The sequence below is a fragment of the Sceloporus occidentalis genome, unplaced genomic scaffold, assembly GCF_023333645.1.
Source record: "Sceloporus occidentalis isolate IW3139 unplaced genomic scaffold, rSceOcc1.0.p SCAF_1, whole genome shotgun sequence".
NCBI classification, from domain to species: Eukaryota; Metazoa; Chordata; class Lepidosauria; order Squamata; family Phrynosomatidae; genus Sceloporus; species Sceloporus occidentalis.
This window is the reverse complement of record NW_028316981.1, coordinates 254,564,787-254,592,092: the sequence shown is the minus strand read 5'-3', so window position 1 is coordinate 254,592,092 and position 27,306 is coordinate 254,564,787. Positions and strand designations below refer to the sequence as shown.

At 38.6% G+C, this 27,306-nt stretch overlaps 1 protein-coding gene across 2 annotated transcripts; it reads left to right on the top strand.

Annotated features, from left to right (window-relative positions):
- Positions 1-142: 142 nt before the first annotated feature.
- On the top strand, positions 143-26,868 carry AP3S1 (adaptor related protein complex 3 subunit sigma 1). Of its 2 annotated transcripts, XM_089492051.1 has the most exons (7): positions 143-360; positions 3,962-4,053; positions 4,816-4,927; positions 9,652-9,723; positions 12,457-12,564; positions 14,967-15,008; positions 26,322-26,406. In XM_089492051.1, the coding sequence occupies exons 1-6, from the start codon at positions 292-294 to the stop codon at positions 15,000-15,002; spliced, it is 489 nt and encodes a 162-aa protein (XP_089348177.1). In that variant the 5' UTR covers positions 143-291; the 3' UTR covers positions 15,003-15,008; positions 26,322-26,406. The 2 variants fall into 2 exon arrangements, with proteins under 2 accessions (XP_089348177.1, XP_089348168.1); XM_089492042.1 differs by lacking the exon at positions 14,967-15,008 and having other exon boundaries at positions 26,322-26,868.
- The last annotated feature ends 438 nt before the right edge of the window (positions 26,869-27,306 follow it).

Sequence of the window (27,306 nt, the reverse complement as noted above, 5' to 3'; positions counted from 1 at the left end):
TCGGTCCGAGGGCACGTGACCCTGGCTCCACCCCCCCCTTCGTTGTTAATCAGAGAAGGTTTGTCCCTCGCCAGCCGCCGTAGCCGGAAATAAAACAAAAGGGTAAGTCATGTGATTTCTTTTCTCCCCTTGCGGTGTTGGTTTGACGTGGGGTCACGTGACGAGACGTAGGCTCGGGTCTCTCTCACTGAGGAGGAAAGAAGGCAAAGGAGGGGCGGCTGGAACCGGCCTTCTCCCGCCGGTTCCCAACGTCTTTTCTGGGTGCCTCCCGCTGCGTCCGCCTCCCTCGCCATGATTAAAGCCATCCTCATCTTCAACAACCACGGCAAGCCGCGCCTCTCCAAGTTCTACCAGCGCTACGTGAGTCTCCAAGCGAAGAAGAACACCTGCAGGGCGGCTTAGTGGGCGCCTCTGGGAAAAGAAAGGGCTGTGGGTGGGCTTTGCCCTGGCTCCCCTGCCTCTGGGGCTTTCGAACAGAGGCCGGGCTTGTCGGTGGGGTCCTAGGATCCCAGAATGGGAAGAGACGCCCGAGGCGAGGGCCGCCCAGCCCCATCCTGCCATGCAGGAACTCTCCCTCAAAGCACCCCTGCAGCTGCTGTGGCAGATGGGCCTACAGCTCTTAATTGTGATTCAAAGCCATAGCCATGTTAGTCTCAGGAATCAGTGTGCCTTGTGGCTCCTCTGAGACCCACTGAGAGAAAGGAGTGGGCAGCATCAGCTTTCCTAGACCAAAGCCTACTTCCTCAGATGCTTTAAGCTAATCTAATGCAATGATAGAATCGTAGAGCTGGAAGAGACCCCAGGGCCATCCAGCCCAACCCCACAGGAAATCTCAATCAAAATACCCCCCCCCCCCAAAAAAAAAAAAAGACATGGCCTTCCAGCCTCTGTTTAAAGACCTCCAAGGAAGGAGACTCCACCACTCTCCATTGAGGGAGTAGGACACAGGACAATGGGTGCAAGGTACAGGAAAAGAGATTCCACCTCAACATTAGGAAGAACTTCCAGACAGTGAGGGCTATTTGACAGTGGAACACACTCCTTCCTCAGAAAGTGGTGGAGTCTCCTTCCTTGGAGGTCTTTAAGCAGAGGCTGGATGCTTTGATTGGAGGCCCTTGTGGTCTCTTCCACTCCGAGGGAGTGTGCTCCGCTATTGAACAGCTAAGTTCCTCCTAACGTTGAGGTGAAATCTCTTTTCCTGTCTTCCTGCATGACTCTGCATCATAATCTCTGGAGCAGTGGAAAACAAACTTGTGCCATCCTCAATATATGTGTGTATAGTGTGCCTTCAAGTCATCTCCCACTTATGGCTACGGTAAACCAACTCCATCATAGGGTTTTCTTGGCAAGATTTGTTCAGAGGGGGTTTGCCATTGCCTTCCCCTAAGGTTGAGAGCATATGACTTGCCCAAGGTCAGCCAATGAGTTTCATGACTGAGCTGGGAATTGCACCCTGGTCTCTAGAGTCACGGTCTAACACTCAAACCATTATACTAGGCTGCTTTTCAGTATGCCATCCCTTCAAACATTTCAACATGGCTACCATGTCACCTCTTAACCTTCTCTTCTCCAGACTGAAATCCCCTCCTGAACGAGCAACAGCTTTGGCATCCCTTTGGTAAAGGGTGGGACTCTGACCAGTGTGGTGCAGTGGGTTGAGCATTGGACTTTGGAGACCAGGGTTTGAATCTCTGCTCAGCCATGGAAACCCACTGGGTCATCCTCTGCAAAGTCACACACTCTCAACCTCAGAAGACTCTCCTTCACCTTATGGTCATCATAACTAAACAAGCTGTTGTTGTTACAACATGCCTTCACATCATTTCTGTTGCCATGAATTTCATAGGGTTTTCTAAGGCAAGGAATAGTCAGAAGTAGTTTTGCCAGTTCCTTCCTTTAAAATATAGTCTACAGCCCCTGGTATTCATTGGTGGCCTGGGAACAAAAACTGCCGTCTCCAATATCAGATAGCTTAAGATGCACTGGTTTAAAACATCACACACACTTCAGAAAGGAGTCATATGAATCCATTCAGACAGGCCAGAATAAAGCTGCTTTGCGTCACTTTGGAGGTATGTTGTTTAAATGACACACACATCTTAAGAGGCCAGAAGCTGCACCAAAGCTACGCTGCAGTCTTTAGGACTGGAGCATAGCTTTGACGTGGCTTCAAACATCTTAGGACACATGCATCATGTAAACAACATACCTCCAAAGTGACTCAAAGCAGCTTTATTTTGACCTGTCTGTTCAGGCCCATATGATACCTTAAGCACCTTATAATAAGCCTGATTGTTTTCTTACCCACTTGTGTTCTAGCTCAGGGTATTCACCCAGTGTGGGTGGGGAAAAGAGTTTCTATGGGTTCCTTGCGGACTGGGAATAGTATAGTGGGAGGGAGGGCAGGACAGCCCTGGTTCCTTTGCCCCACAAGAGCAGGTGCCACCTCTTGCCTTGGGCAGTGCATTCCAGATTGGGGGGAGATAGCGAAAGAAGAGCACAGAGAAGGGGCAATGAAAGGGAAGGATGAGGCAGAAGCATGTGAAAAGTGCCTTCTTCTTGTTCTCCCCTTCCCATAACAGTAGGAGCCCTCTTTGGGGAAAATGAAGTACACCCGCTTCCTCACTACAGAAGGCCTCTGCTGTTATTTGTGGGTGGTGGTGAGAGGTAGGCATTTTTCACATGCACTCGCCTTCTCTTTCATTGCCCTTTCTCTGTACTTTTCTTTCCCATCTCTTCAAAAGGTGAGGCCATGGTCTCTTCATTGCAGGAGGAAGAAACTTTTTACAGTAGCTGCTCTCTCCCCGCTCTTCTGGGCCACAGCATGGAGAATTGTGCTATAAATGAGTACTGTACCCTTGACTTGAGATGAGGGCAGGAGAGAGGAATAGTGAAGCTTTCTTTGCAGACAGTATGAGAAACAGGAGATAGTAGCAGGATATGGGTGAGTTCTCATGTTGCCTGGTAGCTGAGCCTTTTTCACTCCCTCAGTGATACGTGATACTTAGCCAGCCTTTGGCATGACAGTTGTTGAGCCCGATAGATTATTACAGATGCAGCATCTGCAGTGTTTGGCAGGTGTACTAGGAAGGGACATAACAGTAAATAGACGATTATCAGTTGGACAGAAATGTGAAGTGCCATACAACTGATAGAATCACAGTACCGTTTCTAAGTAGAAAGGTCTTAGTTTCCTTCATATTCAGACATGTACGACAAGTACAAATGTCTGTTTTTTCATATGTGTTTGTGTCCATTTATTCAGATTCACAATGTGCATACACAGTGAGACAAAACATATGTTTGCTATGTATTTTGTTTAAGGTGATGTACAATGGTAGAAACATTTAAAACACAAAATCCATTAATGGAAGGATTTTAAAACATATTAAAATCTCTTTAAAAACAGCTTTATAACCACATAAGATAAAAGATCCAGAGCAGTCATAATTTTACTGTATGAGGACTGAGCAAAATAACAGCAGCCCTCTGGAAACTCAGAAGTGGTGGATCCAACCTGATTTCCCTTGAGAGATAGGTCTACACTCAGAGTGCAGCTACAGAGGAAGCCATGTCATCTGTACCATTAGCCAAGCTTTGCAGAGTGGTGGGACATGTAGCAGTGTCTACGCTGAGGATATTACATTTGGAACAGATGCATATGTTAGGAGGTAGTCTTTCAGGTACTACAAGTACCTCTGTAGAAAGTTCAGTATAAAGAAAATTCACTTTATTGCTATGTAGTTGCTTGGATTCCTTTATTTAGTGGCTGTCAGTAGGAGCGGGACAGAAACTGTGTTATGACTCTCCTTTCAGCTTGTTAATTAAATAGTGGCCTCATTATGTAAATACTGTAGTATAGTAATGGATAATGATGGAATAGTTTTTATGCTGTATAACTGTTTTTAGAAACATAAATTTTATATTGCTGCATTACTATTCTAATCTTTCCTTTTTCCAGAGTGAAGATATACAGCAACAAATTATCAGAGAAACATTTCATTTAGTGTCAAAACGGGATGAAAACGTTTGTAACTTTCTAGAAGGAGGGCTGTAAGTATGGCAAAATTAGGAACTGCTTTGTATAGTAGAGGTTTGTAATAGAATAGTTACCATGTCAGCAAAGACATAATATGGGTCATTCTTTTTCTTTCTTCTGCAAAACCCAACTTAGGCTGCATCCACATTGCCAAAAATAATCCAGTTTGACACCACTTTAACTGCCATAGAATTCTGGGAACTGTAGTTTTGTGAGACATTTAGCCTTCTCTGTTAGAATTCCAGTGCCACAACAAATTACTGTTCCCAGAATTCCATAGAATGAAGCCATAACAATTAAAGTGGTGTCAAACTGGATTATTTCTGCAGTGTGGATGCAGCCCAAGAAACGTTTAAGTATCAACAACTCTGATGCCACAAAGGGAGGATGTTAGGTTACTAGTCATTTATGTAATCAAGTAATATTTGTGCAGCTATCATATGCTGAATGATTTTGACACCTCTTTCTGTAATAATATTTATGTTAACAGTTACCTTCAGCGTACTTTATGGTGAACTATCCCATTCAATATCATTGTGGGTAAACCTCTGTACTTAATCTACTGGTGTGCTGTAGTATATCACCTTATTTAAGATAAACGCACTGTCTTCTAATGTGACTTAAATAGCTTTAGTTTTAATGGATTGCTGACTGCTCTCTGTCACAATGATATTTCAGTTTTTCTTCCCTATTAAAAAAAATCTTGTAGATCCTAACAAAATCAACTTGGAATGTTGCTGTTGATTGTCTTTTATGTCTGTTTTGTTTTATTTTAGATTAATAGGTGGATCTGATAACAAATTGATATATCGACATTATGCCACACTGTATTTTGTCTTCTGTGTTGATTCTTCAGAAAGTGAACTTGGCATTTTAGATCTAATACAAGTAAGTAATCTATAGACCAACTAGTACATTCTTGAACTGATGTTTGGTTGGATTTTATTCTTATTATTTGGGGAAGAAGACTAATTGCCATGGGTGGCAAAGTATGGTCTTTCAGATGTTATTGGATTGCAACTCTCAGTAAGCTCACCCTTAACTGTGGTGGCTAAGGCTGATAGGAGTATACAGACCAGGAACATCTGGAGGATTGCACTTTGCTATCAGTGATACATGCTAATGAGATCTTGAAAGAAATTCTTCTTTTTCTAAAAGGGTTTCAGTGGGAAAATGCCTAAATTCATCCTTGTATTCTTTGGCTGTTAATTATGAAATTTATAGTACTAATGCTGTGTAATTCTCAGTGATAATATAGAGCAATATATTTTTCAACAACTAGTATTAATACATTTAGAATGACCACAAAGTTTTCCATCTTCTACTTGAAACTGGTACTAAGACTTCTTCCTTTTTAAAATCATATAGTTTTTAAGCACCAACTATATGCAGCATGCATTCTACAATATAGTACAACATACAACGCAACATAGGAGCGAAACAAAACTATAATGCACACTCTCTCTCAACAAATGACACACAAAGGTTTGACTTTCTGCCCTTCAATTTGAAAAGAAAAACCAGACATGTAATATCTTTCTTCCCTCTTGTTCCTGAAATACATTGTTTTTGTAGCTATCTTTCTTTAACAAATTATTCAGTAATCAAGTTCCACCAAGAATTTCTTTCAGTGGGCTAAACTCACTTCTGTACTTATCTGAAAAAGTAAATTTTCTGCATAATTTATAACATTTATTGTAGTTTTCAAGGTGGGAGTTACCAAAAGAGTTCATATGTAATTTAAGTTTACACATTATGCAAGGTTACTGGGACTGGTTTGGGAAGTGAACAGGGATTCCATAGAAACATCCTGATGCTCTGAAAAAATACTTTTCATTGGATAGTGAAACATTAGGCCTGTTGATTTAAGCAGCAATGAGTTGGCAGTGATTTCCCCCCCATTTATGATAGCTGAAAAATGTTTCTCCAAAATGAAAGAAATTGCTGTTGGACTACTGTATTATACTGTACATTGGATAGGTCTCTTACTGTCATTCTAATTGTGCACGCACATGATGCCATGGATAGTCCTAAATCAGAAGTGAGGCAGTTGTTGGACTCGGTTGCCATCAGCCCTAGCTATCTTGGCCATTAGTCAAGGATTATGGGAGTTGTAGTCTAAAAATAAATGGAAGTCCACAGGTTCCCTACTCCTACTTCCAGTATGTGATGTTAAACCAGATTTTAATGGTGCTAACATTGGGCCAAAGATGAAGGAATTTGCTTATAATAACTTTGTGAGACACACTGGAACTTTTATTTTTCAATGTAATGTGAGTTATAAACTCTTTAAAAAAACACAACAAGCCTGAGCTTTTTGTTGTTGGCTAGACTCCAGGGAATTTGATTGCCTACTATTAATTTTTTTCTTAAAAAACAAACAACCCTAGATATTGCTGTGAACTGGAGACATGGGAGCTGTGTAATCCTTTGTGACTTGGGGCATGTATAGACTGGCCGTAAGTGCCTACATCAGGGTGGCAGGAGGGCATGGCATTTGGATGACACACGTCCTGATGCCACCCTAATGCTGGTGTCAGGCTGCATGCCTGACTTCACAGCAGGTGGTATTGCGGCACTTCTTTGGCATGGCATTTACACACTGCATGCCACAAAGGAGCACTGAAAAGTGCTGCAGTGTCGGTAAGGGTGCCCCTTTTCTAGGCCAAAAAGTAGCAGCATTTTGTCGCTTCTTTTTGGCAAAATGCTGGAATCGGGGCTGTGGTGTACGGTTGCTGCAGCCCCAATCCAGAGCTCAAAAGGGGCGGGGGCATGCCACTCCTTCAGGGTGGCCTGTTTCACCCTTTGGTTGGTTTACCTCTGAACAGTGAGCAGAGATACAAATGGGGATTTGTCTTGCAGAACTACAGAGAGATTGAGGTCTCGGTAACTTTGCAACTGCATCTGACCTGTGAGCCAGAGGTTCTTCACCTTAGCAATAAATAATCCACTCTTGTCTCCTTTATTGTACTGGCTGGTCTTATGTCTGTTTCATTATATATCAGATGAATGCAGAGGAATTGGACAATTGCCATAGAACAGTGGTTCTTGGACATTTGGGCGAGACCTCTTGGGGGAGGGTGAGACTTGGAGGCCTTGATCCCTTCTCCTCCTCCTCCTTTTCTTCCCTAACTTTTTTGTGTACAATTTACACGTGTGTTGAATTAGATATTGAATTTACTTAAATAAAACTGTTCTAACTTGAACAATGTTATTTCCTTACAAAATGTTAAAATATTACTATATAGGAATGTGTTAATGAAAATACACATACTAAATAAAATATTTTAATTCATATATTACGTCGAGTGGGGGAGGTGTGATGTTGGCATGTAGATGTATAGGGCAGTCCCAAGGGTAAAAAGTTTGAGTACCACTGCCCTAGAGTGTTTCTCAAATAACCACATCCAATGCCCTTGCCTAAATTTTCAGTTTCCATTTAGGAACAACAGCAAGTGCTTTGATTTTTTAATTATTTGTTAACATTCAGATAACAGAGGAATGAAGACCAAATTAAGTTGGGTATGATTCCTGTCAAAATTGGAGAGACCAGTATTAGGGCATGCATTGTATTCTGAATTCAACCCAACATGTTTAATCAATATTTGCTTCATAAATACATCATTCCTTCATGACAGATAAGTCTGACATTGGTAGATCACTGGTTGAACATGGATAGCACTGGGCTATGAGAGAACTGTATAGGTGTAACTAATACATAGTGTGAATGAACCAAAATTCTGAGAAGAAAGCAATTTTCCTGCATGAAAATCTCATTGTATAAATCTGAAAATACAGCACTAGAGGGAGCTAGTAATTCACTTTCATTTTTTAAACATTTTAAAAAGACTTTAAAGATTCCATTGACAAAAATGGATGCCCCTTTTAATTCACTGATAGCCTATAAAATGTAATGTTCTTTTTGTAAAGATCTTGCCACAAAGCTTTCTTCTATAGTGGCTGCTACTTTTATTTACAACTGAAATAGAATCCACTGTTCATAGTTCTAGTGTCTCATCACTTATCACTTGAAATTTGGCACCAATACTTCGATACTATTTTGGAGGTTTTAAAAAGATTCAAACTTAAGACCTGCCTATCTGACACTGTGATTGGTTTGCTGGTTGGCAAACATTTAGTGTAATTTTATGAGAGAATATTTAGTTGTTCATGCAGTTTTAATTCTTATTCTTACTATTTAATTGCCTCTGCCTTTGATTTCTCTAATGTACCTTCCCTGAAAATTCAATAAAAGCCATTTAATGCTCTTTCTAGAGTGCAGGACTCTGGCATTTTTGTTCCCTTCATCCTCCACTATTGCCACAACAACAAAGAATTAATGTAAGAAACAAAAACTAAAAGATGTAGGTATGAACCTCACTGAGTAGATTTGTGCAAGTCTTATTCTAGCCTGCAGCATTGTTAAAAGACAGAGGCCCTTTTCAGACCTGCGAAAAGCGGTGGCCTGTGGGCGGGGTGAGGGCTGAGTGTCCCCACACTCAAAGCCCTCACCATGCTGCCCAGGCGCCATCTTGGTGCACACCCGTTCAGAGGGCGCACGCCATGATGACGCCTCTTTGGTACAGCGCCCAAACAGCGCTGCACTAAAGGGGTATCATCAAGCTGTGCAGCAGGGGCTGTGGCCCCCTTTCGAGGGCACCAAAAAAGCTCCTTTTTGTGCTCTACAGAAGCAGGATCAGTGCTGTGGCATGTGGTTGCTTCGGCACAGATCTGGGGCAGAAATATGCTCTTCTGAGCTTTGTGAAAGATGGATGAGATACAATACATAACAAAGGGGGTACATATAATTTCATCTTGTTCCACAAGACAGGGTCTTTCCACATCAAAAACCAAAGCTATCTTTTGCTATTCAGGTTTTTAATACTTGAAATTGCCATTGAAATTATTGGGGTAAAGTGGAATTAAACCTCTAGCATTTCTGTGCCTAAATATGCTAAAAGCACCAGGTCCTGTCTGATCTTGGAAGCAAAGAGATTCTGGTCTGGTTAGTACTTGCATGGGAGGCTGCCAACTGATGCCAGGTGATGTAGTCTATGGGCCCATACAGACAGGCCAAAATAAAGCTGCTTCGGGTCACTTTGGAGGTATGTTGTTGAAATGATGCATGTATCCTAAGAGGCCAGAAGCTGCACTCCAGAAGCTGCGCTTGGGCAGATTCAATGTTCTCTGTCTATTGAAAGAGAAATTCAATGTCTGCTATAATGTAGTTGTACAAAATGCTGTTCCATGCAAACATTTTATAGGAAAACTAGAAGAACCTGCAAAATTAAGTGACTGGTAAAATGACTCACATTTATCCCATGGTTACTAATGAGTCCTGAAATTTCTTGAAGTATAAAATATTTAAGCTGATAAAAGAATTTTCAGAATGTTGATTTTCTTTGAAAAATGCTATGTTTAACTAGAGAGAGAATTCTAAACTGCTGGCAAAATCTGATTTCTCTGCATTAATAGTACATGTGCAAATACATCAGACTTCCTGGATTCTCTAGAGCTGTTTGTGTTCTGTTTGCCATGTTTGCAGTTAGTGCTTAATTGAATGATTGAGTTGCTGTTAATCCTCAACCTCTTGCAATCTTTTCTCCCCACAGGTATTTGTAGAAACATTAGACAAATGTTTTGAGAACGTCTGTGAACTGGATTTAATTTTCCACGTAGACAAGGTACTCTGGTTAACTGCTGCAATGTGAACTGAAATTATTCTGTAGACAAGAAATAGTTGTACAGTACCAGTTTCTGTTCAGATATCATCAGATCACCTAGTAATTTCTCAGTTTAAGCAATTTGATATGCATCACAAATCATAAAATGAAATGTACTATTCAAGTCTTGGCCTAAAGGCACTGCATCCCATCTGATCTTGGAAGCCAAGTAGGGTCAGCACTGGTTAATACTTGGATGAGAGACCACCAATGAATGCCAGTTGCTGTAGGTTATATTTCAAAGGAAGGAACTGGCAAAATTCATGGGGTCACCATAGATCAACAGATATAGAGAACTGAAAAGTCAAAACCTGTGATTCTTTTTATACTGATTAAGGACAGGAATGAATCGTGGATTTCTCCGTATGAAACAGTGGAATCTATGGGGAAAGGAAGTGCTCTTCCCACTGCACCCCCAGCATCAACCCAAAAATGAACACCGGGGGGCCATTAATCTCCTGTACTGGTTTTCAGGCAACTTCAGAAAAGCAGTTAAAAGGAAAGTAAATCTAGAAACACATGCTCCACAGTAGTTTTATTGTTGGAGAAAAGTTTAGCAAATGAGGCATTAAAGGGAATAATATGCTTAATTCTTCCATTAGATAGTGATAGAAACACATTTTTGTAAAGAACGAAAAGGCTACCATTAAGTATTATGAAGGTTTTTTCCTCCATATGTGTGTGGTTTTGTGAAGCAATACTGTTGCCAAGTTCATAATTATTTTATTGTGGAGAAGCAATTTGTTAGAGAAACCAGAAACAACTTTTCTGGAGATGTTAACTGAACATTTCTCTTCATGTGTGCAATCCACTTCTCTATTGGACACCTCTGAAGGTTCCTTGGGGAGTATTGTAATTTTTTCCAAGAACACATGTTTTGATTAGAACATTGAACACTTGTGAAGGCCAAGAAGAATCTCTCCCCCTCCCACCTCTCCTCAGTTTTCCTGAGGGAAGTCTTTTCCCTTCTACAAATTCCTAATATACTTGCACATCTGGATTTGGAGGAGGATGTAGAAATGACAGACTATTGGCCTTGTAAATTACAAAAAAATAAAAAAGAAAGCTTTTTGAAGTATGAACTTGCTTCTCCCTTAAAACAAACACATAATCATGAGATCTATGAACCTTATATATAGGCCAAGCCTCCTTTCCACATATCTCACACATTGCACCTTCTGGATTTCTATAAATATTTTTGTTGCCAAAATATTTTGAAATATGAAAAATATTATTGTTGGGATAATTATGTAAACAAGTGCACATATTTGGATTTTCATAATTCCTGAGCATAAATCGTAATCAAAAGTCATGGCACACAAATTCTCTGTGTAACTTAGATGTGCATTAAAATGCAGTTGCAGATAATAATAATAATAATATGTTTTATTTATAAACCGCTATTCCAAATAGATCATAGCGGTGTACAAGAAAATTATAAAACAGTACAAGAAAAATCTACAATTAAGATACACTGTATCTTCAGGCTTGCCCCTGAAGACATTGGGCCAGCCTGTTCTCTCCCTCAACGGCTGAAAGATGACAGTTATGGAGGGAGGGCAGTCAGTCTTCAGGCTAGCCCCTGATGACGTTGGGCCAGCCTGTTCTCTCCCTCAACCGCTGAAAGATGACAGTTATGGAGGGAGGGCACTCAGTCTTCAGGCTAGCCCCTGATGACGTTGGGCCAGCCTGTTCTCTCCCTCAACCGCTGAAAGATGACAGTTATGGAGGGAGGGCACTCAGTCTTCAGGCTATCCCCTGATGACGCTGGGCCAGCCTGTTCTCTCCCTCAACGGCCGAAAGATGACAGTTATGGAGGGAGGGCACTCTGTCTTCAGGCTAGCCCCTGATGACGCTGGGCCAGCCTGTTCTCTCCCTCAACGGCCGAAAGATGACAGTTATGGAGGGAGGGCACTCAGTCTTCAGGCTAGCCCCTGATGACGCTGGGCCAGCCTGTACAATATTATAATAATAATATACAATAATATAAATAATATAAATAAATATAAATAATATAAATAATGTACAATAATATAAAGATGCTGTACAATAGTGCTGAAAGCAAATATGATAGCTCAGATAACTGTTCAGCTACATGCAAAGTATTACATTGTCCTAGGTCCAAAGCTTTTCAAGCTCTAGATTGTAATTCTGAAGATTTAACATCAGATAGTTCTTACTCTACAATGTGAGACCCTTATTCTGTTAGAAAACATTCAACACAGCAGCTCCCTGAACTGGAACAAAGTATTTTTAAAAAGTAATTCTTTCCATCTCCTTGGTTCTTTCCATTGTGCTGTCAAATGCTGTTAGAAAAACAGTTTTCATTGTTATACAAGCTCTGGCAGCTATGAATGAAGAGGTTTCCAGCAGGAAAAGGTTGTAAATGCAGGACAAGTGTTAATCTGTAATCATAATGCAACTACTGCAAATGATTAGGGTTGCCATTAATATTATAGTTCTCATATATTAGGCACACATTTCTATACTGTATGAATTGGAATTCAGAAGATCAGATGTTTACAGCTCTGGAACATTGACAAGTATCCAGTATTAGACATCTATAATTTAAGTAATTGATATGTTACCAATTTTACATTGAGAAAGCTAATTTAATATAAATATCACTTAGGGGATATTAGTAATGTATTAGTTTAATCTATATGTTTTTAGTTTGTTTTGTGATCTTTTTAGGTCCATAATATCCTGGCTGAAATGGTGATGGGTGGAATGGTTTTGGAGACTAATATGAATGAAATTGTCACCCAAATTGATGCTCAGAATAAACTGGAAAAATCTGAGGTAAGAATGAAAAGCATTAAAGCCAATTAGAGCATGCTCATAGAACCTGCATGATGTGAAATTGTCTTTTATATTGTAGTATTGCTTTATATTCAGCTACTTGTATTGCTAAAAACAAACATGTAGTATATAGCATGTAAAAGCCTTCCTTGATTGCTTAAATAGTTCAACATTCCCTTTCTGTCAAATTCACATCTGCCATTAGCATCTATGTACAGACACATTTCTGAGCTTCCTTCAGTCAAGGCTTATGTCTCCTACAGCGTGTCTTTACTCTCAGAGAATCTTATTTTAATGTTCTCTTTTTATAGCATACCTATCAAGAATACATGTGTTTTAAATAGAATATCTAACAATACAGGGTCTGTGTTTGAACAAGAAGTGAAAAACTTTGGTTAATCCCAGATTCTGACAGTTTGCTCTACAGTGTCCAGAGTTTTAACAAGAAGTGCTTGGCTAATCTAAATTCTGACATTTTAACTATCTAGCTTGGTACTGTGCAGCTGATAAATTTGGCATCTGGTACCATCATGTTCTAGAAGTAATTTTTCCTTTTTAATAAAATAAATCTGTATGTATGGTATTAAAATGCCTTTCTAAACTTTGGGCATTTAGGAAGTGATGTGGCCTTGTTTCCATATGTAAGATGAATTGGGAATATCAGGTCCTGTACATTGACAAAATCATAGACCTCTGAGATGAAACGAAGTGAATTGTTAAACTTATGAGTTGATTTCTGGCTCAGTTTTTTAAAAAAGCAATTAGCCACCTCTTTCTTACATTTTGTCTTTTTCTCCTGCTACTGTTTGATCCAAGAAGAACACTACTGAAAATGCAAATTCTTTCTAGGACAAATAATAGTGTTAGTTTTGAATTTCATGTCTCATTTGACTCCTCATATATAAGCAAGTATGACTTGCTTATCAACAAAAGAAATTGATTGTGCCAGTTAGTATGCTGTTAAAATTGAGAGGTGATTTTTCTAGAGGTTTGTCTCAGCCTTCACAGTATTTTTTTTTCTAATTTGCAATTTGTTTGGATAGCATTGTCTGAGAAGTACAGAAATGGTGCAGCACCTTATATGATGCATGGCAATATACTAGTGCAGTAATATTAACAAAGATATAATAAATGAAAATTGAAATCATACTTAAAGTATGTAAAACCTAGTTTCTATGATGGTTCAGGAGAACATAACTAATAAGTTATTCATCCCTTTGGAAGCACAGTTTTTTAAAAATTAAATTTCCTCCTTCAACTTCTGGTTTGAATGATTATTCAAATAATAAGAAGCCATTTTCAGTGAAATGGATCAGGTTAAATTCAATTTCCATTGACTTCTACTCAGTTTAATGTTTTTTTAACTTATAATTCAAAACTTTAAAGATAGGTAATAGGCAAGCAACAGTTACTGAGTTGTACGTATCTCATTGCTTGTTAGAGAACAAAAGAAAGCAAGGAAAAGCAATATCTTGAATACATTAATTGGTCCTTTTAGGCTATTTGATCTGTTAATTTAAAAACCTACTTATTGACATGTGAACTTCCAATCCCAAATGTTGGCTGTGATCCAAAGTTCCCCTTTATTTGTGTCTGTGATGTGTGCCTCATTAATTTTACCCCCAGCCGCAGTTCCCCATTCATGTTTGCACATTATTCTAGTGCAGTCTGACACTTCAGGGATACTATATCAAGAGATGTGAAGAGTGGGAACAGTTGGATGAGAAAGACTTGGTGAATGTATGTATGTGGTTCTTTGGATCCCAGTCATCATTTTGCTGTGAACTTGTCTTAGCTCAAATTATAGTAATATGCAAAGATTGCTTTCCAAAACATGGATAGCAAAGTCTTAATTGGCATTGGCTCTATGCATTGTGTCTTTATTTTCAACAAAAAGCTTCAAAAATTTCCAGAGCATTTTCACAAATCTCTAATCCACAGACAATGCACCCATGGATGGTATTGTTAAAAGTAAATGAGCCCTTTATTCTGTAAGTGATTCATTGTCCTTGAAGGAAATCAAAGGTTATTTTTTTTTCTTCAGACAAGAGAGATTTTTTACCAAATTAATTTGTAGGATATGGGACATTTCCAACATTGCAAGTTTCTCTCATTGCAAGTAATTATAATTAATGGCAATTATAGCCACTAATCCTAGAGGTTTGCCAGTCATGCTAAAATCAGCCAAATAAAGTTTGCTAAAAAGGAATGAATGAGGAAAAAAGCTGGATGTGGGTTTGTCAGGCACTATAAGTGACATGGAAGATGTCCCCTGGAAAAACTAGGATACTTGTGTTGTTCTTGCAGTGTTCAGCTGGGTGTGAATTTGGTTGTTTTAAGTCAGTCCTCATTTTTTCAAACCACCTGATCTTCTCTAGTTCTTTCCATTCTTCTCTTTACAGACCTTTATCTTTCAGTCTCCCAGACAGGACAGGTAGATACAGGTATTGCCAATTTTCAGAAAAAATGTGCTTCTATTAAGTAAAGGGAAAGCAAAATGATGTCAAAGGCAATAAATAAATTAGGCCAGACTCAAAAATTCTGTGTTGATAAACCCATATTAGTCTTTGTAGCCTACTTTTTGTGCTAGTTTCCCTCATCTTTTATTGCCTGTAGTGTATTTACTAGAATGTCATTAACTTCATATATTTTATTTTACTTCCTTTCATTAGCACCCAGCTTTCGAATTTATATTGTTACAATGTAATTGTATCATTTGTATCATTCTCAAGTTATAAACAAATCTAATTCTGCTGGTACAGGCAGAATGCCCCCAGCTGCATCACTGTACGTGAACAAACTGAAGCCTATACGGCTTTGTTGTCCTCCCTCCCTCCCATCTCCTTGTTTATGCTCTCTAGGGTTTCTGCTTCACCAGAATCTGAAAATATGTTTCCACTTTGATTGCAAATTCTTGAGAAGTGGGAACTCTGGCTATTCTTAAAAGCAGTAAACATCACCAATATAATACTTAAAACTGAGAAAGACCATAGGGAGTTAATTCTTCAGAAGGGGGTGAGGAAGGGAGCATATCACCCTATGACCCACTTCCATTTGTTTAGTGATGGCATAGGACTGTAGACCTATGTACCCTTGATGAAAAATGAACTAATACAAATTGCAAATTTAATGGCTGTTTTGTGTAAATGAAGGCCATTTCTCTTCATGCAAGGGAAAGGCTTCTTGGATTTCTGCAGTTTAACCAACCTACCTTTCAGCTATAGCCTCTCATGCTGTTTTAAACACTGTTCCAGGACAAGACACCCCCCCCCCCCCCCGGAATGATTTTTAGAGGGTTCCATTAGGTTGCAATAGAAAGGAAGTAGGAAAGCCCTATTCTATGAGTAGAACATTTTCCAGAGTGCTTCACTGTATAACCTCTCATTTTTAGCTTGTATGAGTACCAGTAAGCTCTTATCATGATCAGGTGAAGCCTTCAAATTTATCTGTGTCCATATTTTCATGCTAATGTCCAAAATGTGGCATAAAATGTGCTTTTTAAAAATGCAGCTGACATCCAGGAAGCCATAGTTGTTCCAGTTTCCACCTTACATTATGGATGTATGCATGAAGTACATAAACACTGCCATAACAATTATATTCAATTATAGTAGTAGCACCTGTAGTACTAATAAACTCACTGCTACTAATATTATTATTACTTTATCATAAGCCTCCATAAAAGTTTTCGTTAGAAGATGGTATATAGCTGTTGCAAAATACATACACAAAACTTCTAAAATTATCTCTTGGTGCACATTTTGAGGAGTAAACTATTGAAAGCCATTGCAAGCAATAAAATTCTGCAAAGGTTAGGAACAGTCAACTGTAATAACCGGTGGTGCAGTTATGGCTATACCTTGGGGCCAAAGTCCAGGGCCCCAAATGACCACACAGAGAACAGCAGGTTATGAGACAGATATGCTGGAGTCTGTTGGAACTGATACTTGTTGCTGTAGGTTCCATCTTGTTTTTTAAAAAAATGTTATCTGTGGGGCACAGGAATATACACATTTGCAGGTGTTAATTTATTCTTAAATTTCTATTTTCTGACAGAATTGGAGCTTATTACCTAATAAAACTGATGAGTTTAAGGACAGCAAGCACTGTTTTATTCTAGTAATCACAAAGGTGGTGTGATTTAAACAAGTTTATCATGTGAGGCTACACATGCACAGAATTTTCCTTTCTTCAACAGGGTTGGCAAATCAGGCTGGCGAGGTAGCAAGAAGAGGTTTTTTGCTCTAGCATCTAGAATGGTGGCATAGAATGGAGGGGCAGGGGACTGGAGTGAGTAGAAAAATATGCACTTCACAGCTGAGGTACTACAAATCATTGTCTAAACATAGTAATGGTGTAAGACCATTGAATCTAGAATATAAATAACCTAGCTGCACCACTGGTAATAATAGATAAGAAAATGGGGTGTGTGTGTGTTAAGGGTCAGTTTAAGTAGAAAGGGAAATTGGCATACATTGTGCTTCAAACAGCTATGTTTATAGTTGCCCATTAGGCTTTCTTTCACTCATGGCATTCTTTGGTAGGCTTCATAAGAATTACCAGAAAGTTAGGCATGCCATGTGCAGAAGAGACTGGAAAGGGGAAGTTTTGTTCATAGTTCTATACATTAAATGCTAGGTAACTCTTGGCTGATACGATAAGAATTAAAATCACATGACAGTCTATTGTGTCATCACTAACTATGAAAGGAAATTAACTTCAAATTAAACTGCATTCTAATAGATTAAAACTGTATAGAGAATTAAATATATAGTTTTTAGAATATTTTAAAAAGTTCCAGTTAAAATGGTACAGTGACTGGGAGCCATTACATTACATTCAGGGTTCAGTGGCAAACTCAGAGAACAATTTTAGATCCTTACAGTAATAACTGTATAATAATGAACAGTCCACTCAGCTCACTTCTTCCTCTTTGTCTATTTCCCCAAACTACAAAAATGTTTTATAGTGTAAGAAAAGGGTTTTTAATTCGTGTTTTTTCTTTTAATGTAGTGTTGCTCAATTTTACTTTTTGCTTGTACATGTTCCGTTTTTATTTTTGGGTCTGGCAATTTAAAGGATATAGCAAACAAAATTTTTGAAAAATCATGCCCATCCATTACTATCGCTGTGATCCCAGTGCTTGAAATTTCAAAGAGTATGTCTTAAGTCTTCTATCTGTTTGGCATTTTGATATACTTGCAGACCTCATTTTGTTTTTTCTTGAATTCTGTTCATTTATTTAACTCCATGAGAAGAGAACATGACCATTCTTTTATATTCTGTACTGCATCCTCCCATCCTATTCATAACCCTGCTGCTTTGAATCATACTTGTTCTAGGAAGAAGGGTTGACACAAAACACCAGCAGCTGTGCTAACCAAAATATTAAATATATTGGGAGGAATCATTTCCAAGATAGATGCATATAAAAGGAGCTGCCTTTTATAATGAGCACAGTCTCTTGGGAAACTCAACTATCATGTCATTTGGGAAATTATTTAAGGTTTAATGAGAAACCATAGCTAAAGCACTTTTTCTGTTACTGAAAGCTATGTAATGTGCTGTGTAATAGAAGGAAAACAATGTACAACTTCCATATTACTAAATAGTGTCCTGAAATATATCTTATATTGCTGCATTTTTGTAGCTAGAAAGAAAACATGGCGTTCTGACTTCGTGAATCTATTTGGTGTTGGGTTTACCACCTCAGCACATGTCTCAGTGTGTATTAGAGTGCTCAATTTGTGCCACATGCCAATGTCTCTGAAGGTCTTAATAGTATAGATTAGATTCAGAAGAATATCTCCAGAAGGAGGTCAGTGGAAGATGACTTTCCCAGTGCCCCTCTAGCCAGCAGTGGCCTAAGGCATCTGATAAGCTTTTCTGAGGCTTGGGATGGACCTCTTTTGAGTGGGGAAAACTGTGTCATAGATGGCTGAATGAATGTAAAGATGAGATTGTAAAAATTCAGACAGAGGAATACACACAGTCATCTATTAAAACTTGTCAGTGAGAGAAGGGTGCCCAAAAAAATTGTCTGCTGACCCCTTTCTGCTGCAGGCAATTCTGTGAATCTAACCCTATGTCTTTCAGTGACTTTGGACAAAGGATTGAAATGTCAAACTGCTATGTGCTCATTTAAACTGAGATTACAAAGCAGCTGGGGTAATGTGTTGTCTGGTTAATTGTAATTCTAGCTGTATGTGGGCTCATACTGTACTTCTAAAACCTTGTGGACATACCTGGCCACTTGTACTCAGTGTGAAGCATCAGGACTGATGGTTCCTTACTGAGATGATGAAGAACCCCAGCAATAAGCCCTTCAGTTGTTTGTGGACAATGTGATTTCAGAATTAATTAATTTTCTAAAATACAAAAGAAAAAATTAGTATGTGCTATAGACATACAGTCATTTTAGTATACAGGAATTTTGACTTCCAGTGAAATGGGAGAAACTTTTTTGTACATATCTGTTTCACATAGAAAGCTGTAGTAGGGGTGGATAAGAGATACTGAACTTCCTCTCCCTCCAATCCTACCCTACCTTTAATCTGTTTCTATAGCTATTTCTGCTCTGATAGCAGAATTTAATGCTTGGAAGTGCTCCCTGATTACAACTACAAGAACCCATACACAGCATTGCTGGCATGCTGGGGGATTCAGGGAATTACAGTAAAAAAGTAACCTTTCTAAGCTGCATCAGAAGTGAATTGGGAATGGAAAAGAGAAAATAGATCAAAGGGAATTTAAAACAAGTGAGAGGTTCAATATACTTTCTCAGATTCCTTTTACTTATAGAGGTGCCCCATCCCATCTACCACTTTACATGTGAATTGGATGGATGAATGAAAAGAAATGAATGTTAACAATCACATGTGATTGGTATTCAGAATCAGTGCTTGGCGTTTTTCACTTACTGTATCTAGTTATTTATGAATGTTCTGAAAATGTTCACTATGTCTTAGAAGTACTATGTGACTTATTTTGTGTTTAAAGTTTTGATGTTTAATAAATCAGGCATCCTAATTTATATTTGTAGATTATACATTTGCTAAACTAAAATGAGATCTTTGTACTCTCCTGTAATAGCAATATATAGATAATATTGTTCATTTTGGCAACTATTCTGCCTGTTGATAAGAACAACCCAAAGTATGAACAATGTTCTAATAAGGTCTTGTAATAAAGTCAACTCAGTGTATTTAATAATTATATACAATCATGGTGTATAAACCACAGCAATTCCCTTAATTTTTTATTTTTTAAAAGTAAAATGGTATTTTCCTAGGCTAAAATACATAGTTGTGAATTGAATTTAAGAGCTTTACCTCTTTCTGTTAAAAGTGGAGTGGGGGAGAAGAGGCTAAGTGTTTGAGAGCTCACCGGAAGGAGCAAAAAGCAATAAACTGTCTTGTTTATCATCTTAATTTGGAAAGGGTATATTGATTTGGAGTTTAATATATTGATTAAGAGTTGTATATCTGTGCTTACCACTTCTCAATTCAACTGATATGTTGAAAATTAGACAAATATTAGTGCAATGATTGACTTTATACTTCAGGAAACTCCTTGAAACTTTGACCTCATCAGACTTGTGGTCAGAATCCAACTATTGCAAGCCTGAAATGCTATTGGATTTCAGCATGTCAAGGGCTACATTTGAAATAACCAAGGAGAATAGGGTATCTTCATCATTCCCATCCTAGTGCCTGTCTTGAAGCCATATTTCCAACCTTGTCAGAGTATCCTATGAAGCCATGTTTTCAACAATAGCTGTATTTCTAGGGATCTTGTAGTTTCATCAGCTTTACTCCCTGGTCCTTCACTGCCTTTCTTTTGTATCCATAATCAGACACCCACCCTTCCCTTGCATTAATACTTTGGTTTGGTGCCCCTTGCAGTCCTGCTTCCCCCCCCCCCCCTTTTCATTTCATAAGTTATTTGTCTCTAGTTCTTTGAAAGTCACAATTGATCTGTTATGGGGTTTTTTTCCTTTCCAAGACAATCTTCACATTTTTAGAACTTTCAGAATTAGGATATATTTTGGGATTTCTGGTTTCTTCCAGCTGTGCCTCTGAAATCCTAAGGTAGAATACACTTGAAGGGATGTGCTACATCAACCTATCTGTAGGCAGAAAACATTGGATATAGAGGACGACACTGGTAAAGTAAAAAGATCTATAGACTTCACCAAAATAGAGATTAAGGAAGTATTGTCAGCTGTTATATTAGTCTAATGGACAAACTAGCCTTTCCTTAACTTTCTGGTCCAGAAGGTAATTCTGTATAAGCATAGCCTCAACAGAATTACCTTCTACTCTTAAGGCTACAGTCCTTTGCATATTTAATTTGCAAATTAGACTTGGTTGAATTTAACTCAGGAAGAAATGTTGGTTGCTCTTTTAATACAACAGACTCACTACCCAAGTCCTGTCTCTGCAAATGTGCATGTTACCTACCTAAGCTATATTACTTCCCATTATATGTAAATGTTTATTACATGTGTCCTGGAATTACCTGAGTAAGTATTTTAAATGCTGTATGGGCTTTTAAATTCAGATTTAAAGGCATTACTACAGTATGGTGTATATGGTAATGTTAGGCTTTTTGGCCTATAGACCTTTCTGATACTGAAAATTTATTTTATTTATTTACTTACTTCATTTATATGCCACCTTTCTTGCAAAATGTGACCCAAAATGGCTTCCAAAAACAGCAGTTAAAAATTAAAAATGTTTCCAGTAAAAATTTAAAAACAATTTAAAATCTAAACATTAAACACTATAAAAACACTTTAAAAGCCATACAAAAGTTAAAAACAAATAGAACACACAAATAAAATGCTTCCCTGTTTAATTGTGAAAAGGAAAGCAGGGAGGGGACCAACCTAGCCTCCTACAGAAGGGACTTCCAGAGCGTGGGAGAAGCCACCGAGAAGGCTCTTTCTTGTGTCCTCACTTGTGTCCTCATCAAATGAGTGTGTGATGATGGCTGGACTGAGGGAAAGCATTCCTGTAAGATCTTAGTGATCTTGCAGGTTTGTATGGGGAGATAAGGAATTTCAAGTAGTCTGGACGTAAGCAGTTTAAGCCTTTATACGTCACAACCAGCACTTTGAATTGTGCCTGAAAACAAAATGATAGCCAGTTAAGCTGTTACATAAAGGGAGTTTTATGTTTCCTATAATTGGCCTCAGTCAGCATTCTGGCTGACAAGTTTTGAACCTATTAAGTTTCCGAACATTTTCAACGGTAAAATGTAAAGGCTGGTGCACTAGTCTTAACTGTGCAAATGCACTCCTGGCCAGTGCTGGAACTTCAAAGTTGAGTCCAGCAGAACATCCAAGCTGTGAGTCTGATAATTTGGGGGAGAGTAACCCCACCCAGCACAAGCAGAGTCCCTATTCCCTGATCTGTCTTTTGACTGACCAAGAACACCTCTATCTTGTATAGATTAAGTTTCAGTTTGTTTGCTCTCCTTCAGGGCATTACTAACAACAGACAATGGTTCAGAGACAGCTTCCTTGGAATCAGGTGGAAAAGAGAGGTATTCTTGGGTGTCATCGTCATATTGGTGACACCACACCCCAAAACTCTGGATGACCTCTCCCAGGGGTTTCTTATAGATGTTAAACAGCTTGGGGGGGCAAAAAAATCTTGTGAGACCCCACTGGGCCAATATCCAGAGAATCAAACAAGAGTCTCCCAGCATCACCTTCTGAGTTTGCCCTTCCAAGAAATACCAGAACCCCAGTGTTACAGTTCTCCCAAGTGTCTTCCCAGAGAGTTGGCCCAGAAGGATACCATGTTCGATGGTGCAGCAGAACCAATAGTGACACACTTCACCTCTCTAGTTCCCTGCCTAGGTCATCCACCAAGGCGACCAAAGCTGTCTCTGTTCCATAACTAGGCCTGAAGCCAGATTGAAATGGATCTAGATATCCCTCTCATCCAGAAACTTTTGAAGTGGGGAGGCTATTACATGCTCCAGAACTTTGTACAAGAATGGCATATTAGAGAGAAATTATCCTCTGAAGAGTTTTTCAGCCCTCAGCAACAGGTTTATAGGAGATCTGAAATGGGAATGGGAAATCTTCCACTTTACAATAGATTGTGCTATTGTATAAATGGATTTCCAGCCTTAGGTATAGCCCAAACATTTACCTCTTTTGTTACTTGGTAATAAAATCATACCCAAAAGAGATCCTAGTTTTTGAGCTTTATGTATGACAATATAGAAACAAGGTGTTCCCCCTCTTTCATGAAAAATAGATTTAAAAAAAAGACAGTACAGGACCCAAAGTGCCAGATGCTGAGAGAGCATTGATTGGACTTTGTTGGGAAAGTTCTGAATAAGGGTAACTAGATATCCATCCTTTAAAAAAACAAAATGCATCCTTAATTAAATGGGGACAGAGTGATGTGGCTTTCATGCATTTTTGCAAATGCATCTTAGAAGGATTAAATGTTCAAGCAAAAATGAGTATTTATTTAGTGCAGGGTGTGTAAAAATGTTCTGGTTGCTTTGGAAAAAACACAACAGAAGATGAAAGGGGAACATTCTTAATTTTTTCTTAACATGGAACTTGACTAAAAAGTTAGGAATCTGTTATTTCAAATAACCCTTTTTTATAGAAAAGTTTAATGGCTTTCAGAATATTTTCTTACACTGGATAAATTTGAAAAATCTACAAGCATCAAAATACTATATATAGAAATACTATAGATTGGGAGGTTCCCAACTTTTTTTACTCACAGAACCCTTTTTAGAATCAGTTTCTATGGCGGAGTCCCTAAGAGGTCTTACAAGTTAATGGTGATTAGGAATAGAGTTACTTTTTGTTTCTTAAATTTCATTCAATTTTTATTTCTTTCATTTTTGTGGAGCAGCCATGGAGCACCTGGGAAGTGCATATGGATCCCTAAGGGCTACTCGGAGGGGAGAAGGTTGGGAACTGCTGCTATAGATTAACTAAAGAAAAGTTTTAATACTTACCTCAGAGAGCAATTCGACTCCCCTTCCAGAGTGCAGTGGATTATACTATGAACCAAAATTTAAGCCAGATTTCTAGCACAATATAAAACGGGGATGGGCAATAGAATCTTAGAATCATACAGTTGGAAGAGACCCCAAAGGCCATCCAGTCCAACCCCCTGCCATACAGGAACTCATAAACAAAGCACCCCAGGCAGGTGGCAATCCAGCCCCTGTTTAAAAACCTCCAAAGAAGGAGACTCCGTCACATTCCAAGGCAGTATGTTCCATTGTCAAACAGCTCTCACTGTCAGGAAGTTCCTCCTAATGTTGAGGTGGAATCGCTTTTCCTAAAGCTTGCATCCATTGTTCTGGGTCTTATTCTCTGGAGCAGCAGAAAACAAGCTTGCTCTGTCCTCAGTATGACACCCCTTCAAATACGTAAACAGGGCTATCATATCAACCGTCTCTTCTCCAGGCTAAACATACCCAGTTTCCTAAGTCTCTTCTCATAAGGCTTAGTTTCCAGACCTTTCACCATTTTGGTTGCCCTCTAGCCCATGAGCTGCATGTGGCCTGCCTGAAGACCATTCTTGATGACTGAAAAAATATGCTACTGAAATGTGGTGGGGATTTGTGTGATAGGACTTGAAGCAGCTACCTGAAAAATTCCACTTTTTACATTTTAAATGGCTTGTAAAAACTACAAGTCTTTTAAAGAATAAGATATTTGTTTTTGAAATAGTGGTTTGTCCATCATAGGCTTTCCTGTCCCTACCTCCCTTCGATAGTTCTGCCTGTTAGTAAAATTATTTAGGAATCTTAACAGTTCTGTTTGCAGTAACCAGAAGTCCTGCCAAATCCTGGTTTTCTTTTGAATTCTGTAAGTTAAAGCTATTCTGGCAGTAGTTCTTGGTGTCCTGTAAAATGTGTTTCGTATATTGCTGATCAATGGAAGACATAATGGCCTGAAAGAGATGGGCCAAAAGAAGCAGCTTCTGGCTGCTTCCAGGGTGTGGCATTCAGATGATGCATGCCTCCAAAGTGGCAGAAGCTGCTCCGAGGCTGCCAAAGGTAGCCCAAAGCCACCAGAAAAAGGAGTGGAAAAAATCTTCTCCTGCTGGTGGCTGGCTTGGGAGTGCATCAGCAACAACCTGCTTTTAGAACAGGCCACACGGTCACGGCAGTCTTGGCCTGATCGTGACTGGAGTGGCCAGAGGCCACTGCTTGCTACCCATCTGCTTGATCCCCATGATGTCAGAATATTAAATTGGCTTCTGTTAAGCAGATGGACAGCTGAGGATATAATGTACTTGTACATCTGTAGCTGATTGTGGCCTTTTAGAAGTATATAAGTGAACTTACTTACATATATATATTTAAGTGCCAGAGAGAAAACTGCAAGTAGTAGTAACATATTTGTAATGCTTAATTATGGAAGTCTGTAATGTGCTTCTGCTATAGCATTTGTACATCTTTTAAAAATTTTCTCTGATTATATAAAGCTAGCTGTTTATTTTAGTGAATACTAAGCTTCTCAGGATTTTAGGAAGAACCTCTGAACTACACAGAGGAACCGTGTATGCATTGGGCTAATGATCTTTTTATGTTTTGATATTGAGTTCTACATAAAGAATAATTTTGAAAGGCAGATACTTTTACTTCCAAGAAAAATAGGACATATGAATTATAACTTAGGGGTGGAACAAGCCACCGCTGAGAAAGACAGATTGGGGCCTCCCTAACCAGCTTTTCCGCCCTGCTGCAGATGGAAGCTGGCTTTCTGATGTTCCAGTGGTGTATGGTGTCTAAATGCCTTGCTGCTGGAACACCTGGAAGCCCGCCCACGTGTGGGCAGCTGGGTGGTACGAAGCCGGCTTCCAGGTGTCTTGGGGGCATGCATCGTTTGCATGCCATGCCCCCAAGCCAGCTCGAAACCGGCTTTGTTGTGCCAGTCTGTTTCACCCTTTAATTAAGTTTATAAAACCAAAAAGGGGGAAAGCATTTTACATTTGAGATGGTTAACCTAATAAACCTTTGTCTCTGGAGCATTTTTTCTTCCAAATTTAAAAAAGAGAAAGAGAAAAGGCAAAAAATCTAAAAAAAAGGGGAAACAAGGTTGTGCTTTTGTTTAGCTGTAAGTCATCCAAACAAATACTTGCTGGCACTGTATGTCTTTTTTATTTGCAGACTGTGATGAAATTTTAAAAGCTAATAAGTATACAAGTTTGATCATTCACAAGTCACTTAATACAATAGGTATAAAATAACCAATGTTAAAGCTTCTTTACCTTTTTATATAATAAAGTCTTTAGCATCTGATTAAATGCTAAGACCATAGGGAAAGCTAGCAAATAATACATGAGATGTTACAAGTCTAATAAAGATGGGTTACTGGCAAGAATTTACTGATTTCAGGTGTAAGGTGACTGCTGCAGGTATATTCTATGTAGGTTGCAATACCTGGAAACAGTAGAAATCAAAGACAGCATGAGCCTTATCTTTAATCTCAGTCTGGTTGTTTTACAGATATGTTAATTTTTTCATCAAGCTGCCATTGCACGTGTTAGCGATATTTTAGAGATCGTGCGAATTGCTTTTTTCTCTTTCTGGCTAAATATTTCTGAATAATCCCATTTCATCCCAAACCAAAAATTCATCTGTTCTTCTAATTTTAGTGTAAATGTTGTATAAGATTTATTGTAGTAAATTTCACCTTAGTAGTATATTATTATTATGATGGACATCATCTTAGAAGTATCTTTTTCTTCTGTATACAGGCTGGTTTAGCAGGAGCCCCAGCCCGGGCTGTTTCAGCTGTAAAGAATATGAATCTTCCAGAGATCCCAAGAAATATTAATATTGGTGACATCAGTATAAAAGTGCCAAACCTGCCCTCTTTTAAATAATTTGTGCACTCCAGGTAAAAATATGAAAAAATATAAAAGATGATCACATAAACGTTTACCAAACCAATGTTTTCTTATTTGAATAAAAGGTCAAGGTACTCTGTAGGAATTCTGTATAAAACTATGTGTTATTGATTTTGTTTTGTTTAGTAAACTTAGAGTGGGTGAATTTTTTGATTTCTTAATAACATTCCTATGTCCTCCTAAGCATATCACATCTAAAACAACCATGTAATTTTCTGGAAAATAATTCAAAACATTTCCTTTGTTTGTAGAAACATGTTTTTGTAATTAGTACAGCAGTCCTGAGCACATGTCTTCAGGGTGCTTAGGATCCAGATATATAGATATATGTATATATTGCATGATAGTATTCAATTGTACTTTTTAAATAAAGTTGCAATGAAATGAAACTTAAGCATTTGTTTCATATCTGCACTGTTAGCTACAAACTGCCTTTCTTTTAATAGGTACGCCTTTGTCTTACCCAAGATGGTTTACATTTAAAATGAATCAGAGTTCTGTAACCCTTTAATCCACATTCTGTGCAAGAAATAATTGAATTCCAAACAGAATGCATGCTTTACATGCATGCAAACGCCTTTCTTTCAGTTACTCTCAGGTAAGGTTGCCATAATTCTCTACTATAAACCGGGACAAAATGTAGGACAAAATTTAGCCCAAAATGCAGGACATTTAAGGTCCTCCATTTTTCTTAATGGGCCAAATTTCATCCTACAATTGTCCTACATTTTGGTCTTAATTTTGTCCTACATTTTGTCCTGGTTTATAGTAGAGAATTATGGCAACCGTACTCTCAGGAGTGCTACAAGATCTTTCTATATGCTTTACATAA

Excerpts from the sequence above, each read along its gene's own strand:
- AP3S1 (XM_089492042.1), top strand. The coding sequence starts at position 292 with ATGATTAAAGCCATCCTCATCTTCAACAACCACGGCAAGCCGCGCCTC. Across the intron at positions 361-3,961 it reads CCAAGTTCTACCAGCGCTAC|AGTGAAGATATACAGCAACA; the intron begins GTGAGTCTCCAA and ends TCCTTTTTCCAG. Across the intron at positions 9,724-12,456 it reads TAATTTTCCACGTAGACAAG|GTCCATAATATCCTGGCTGA; the intron begins GTACTCTGGTTA and ends TGATCTTTTTAG.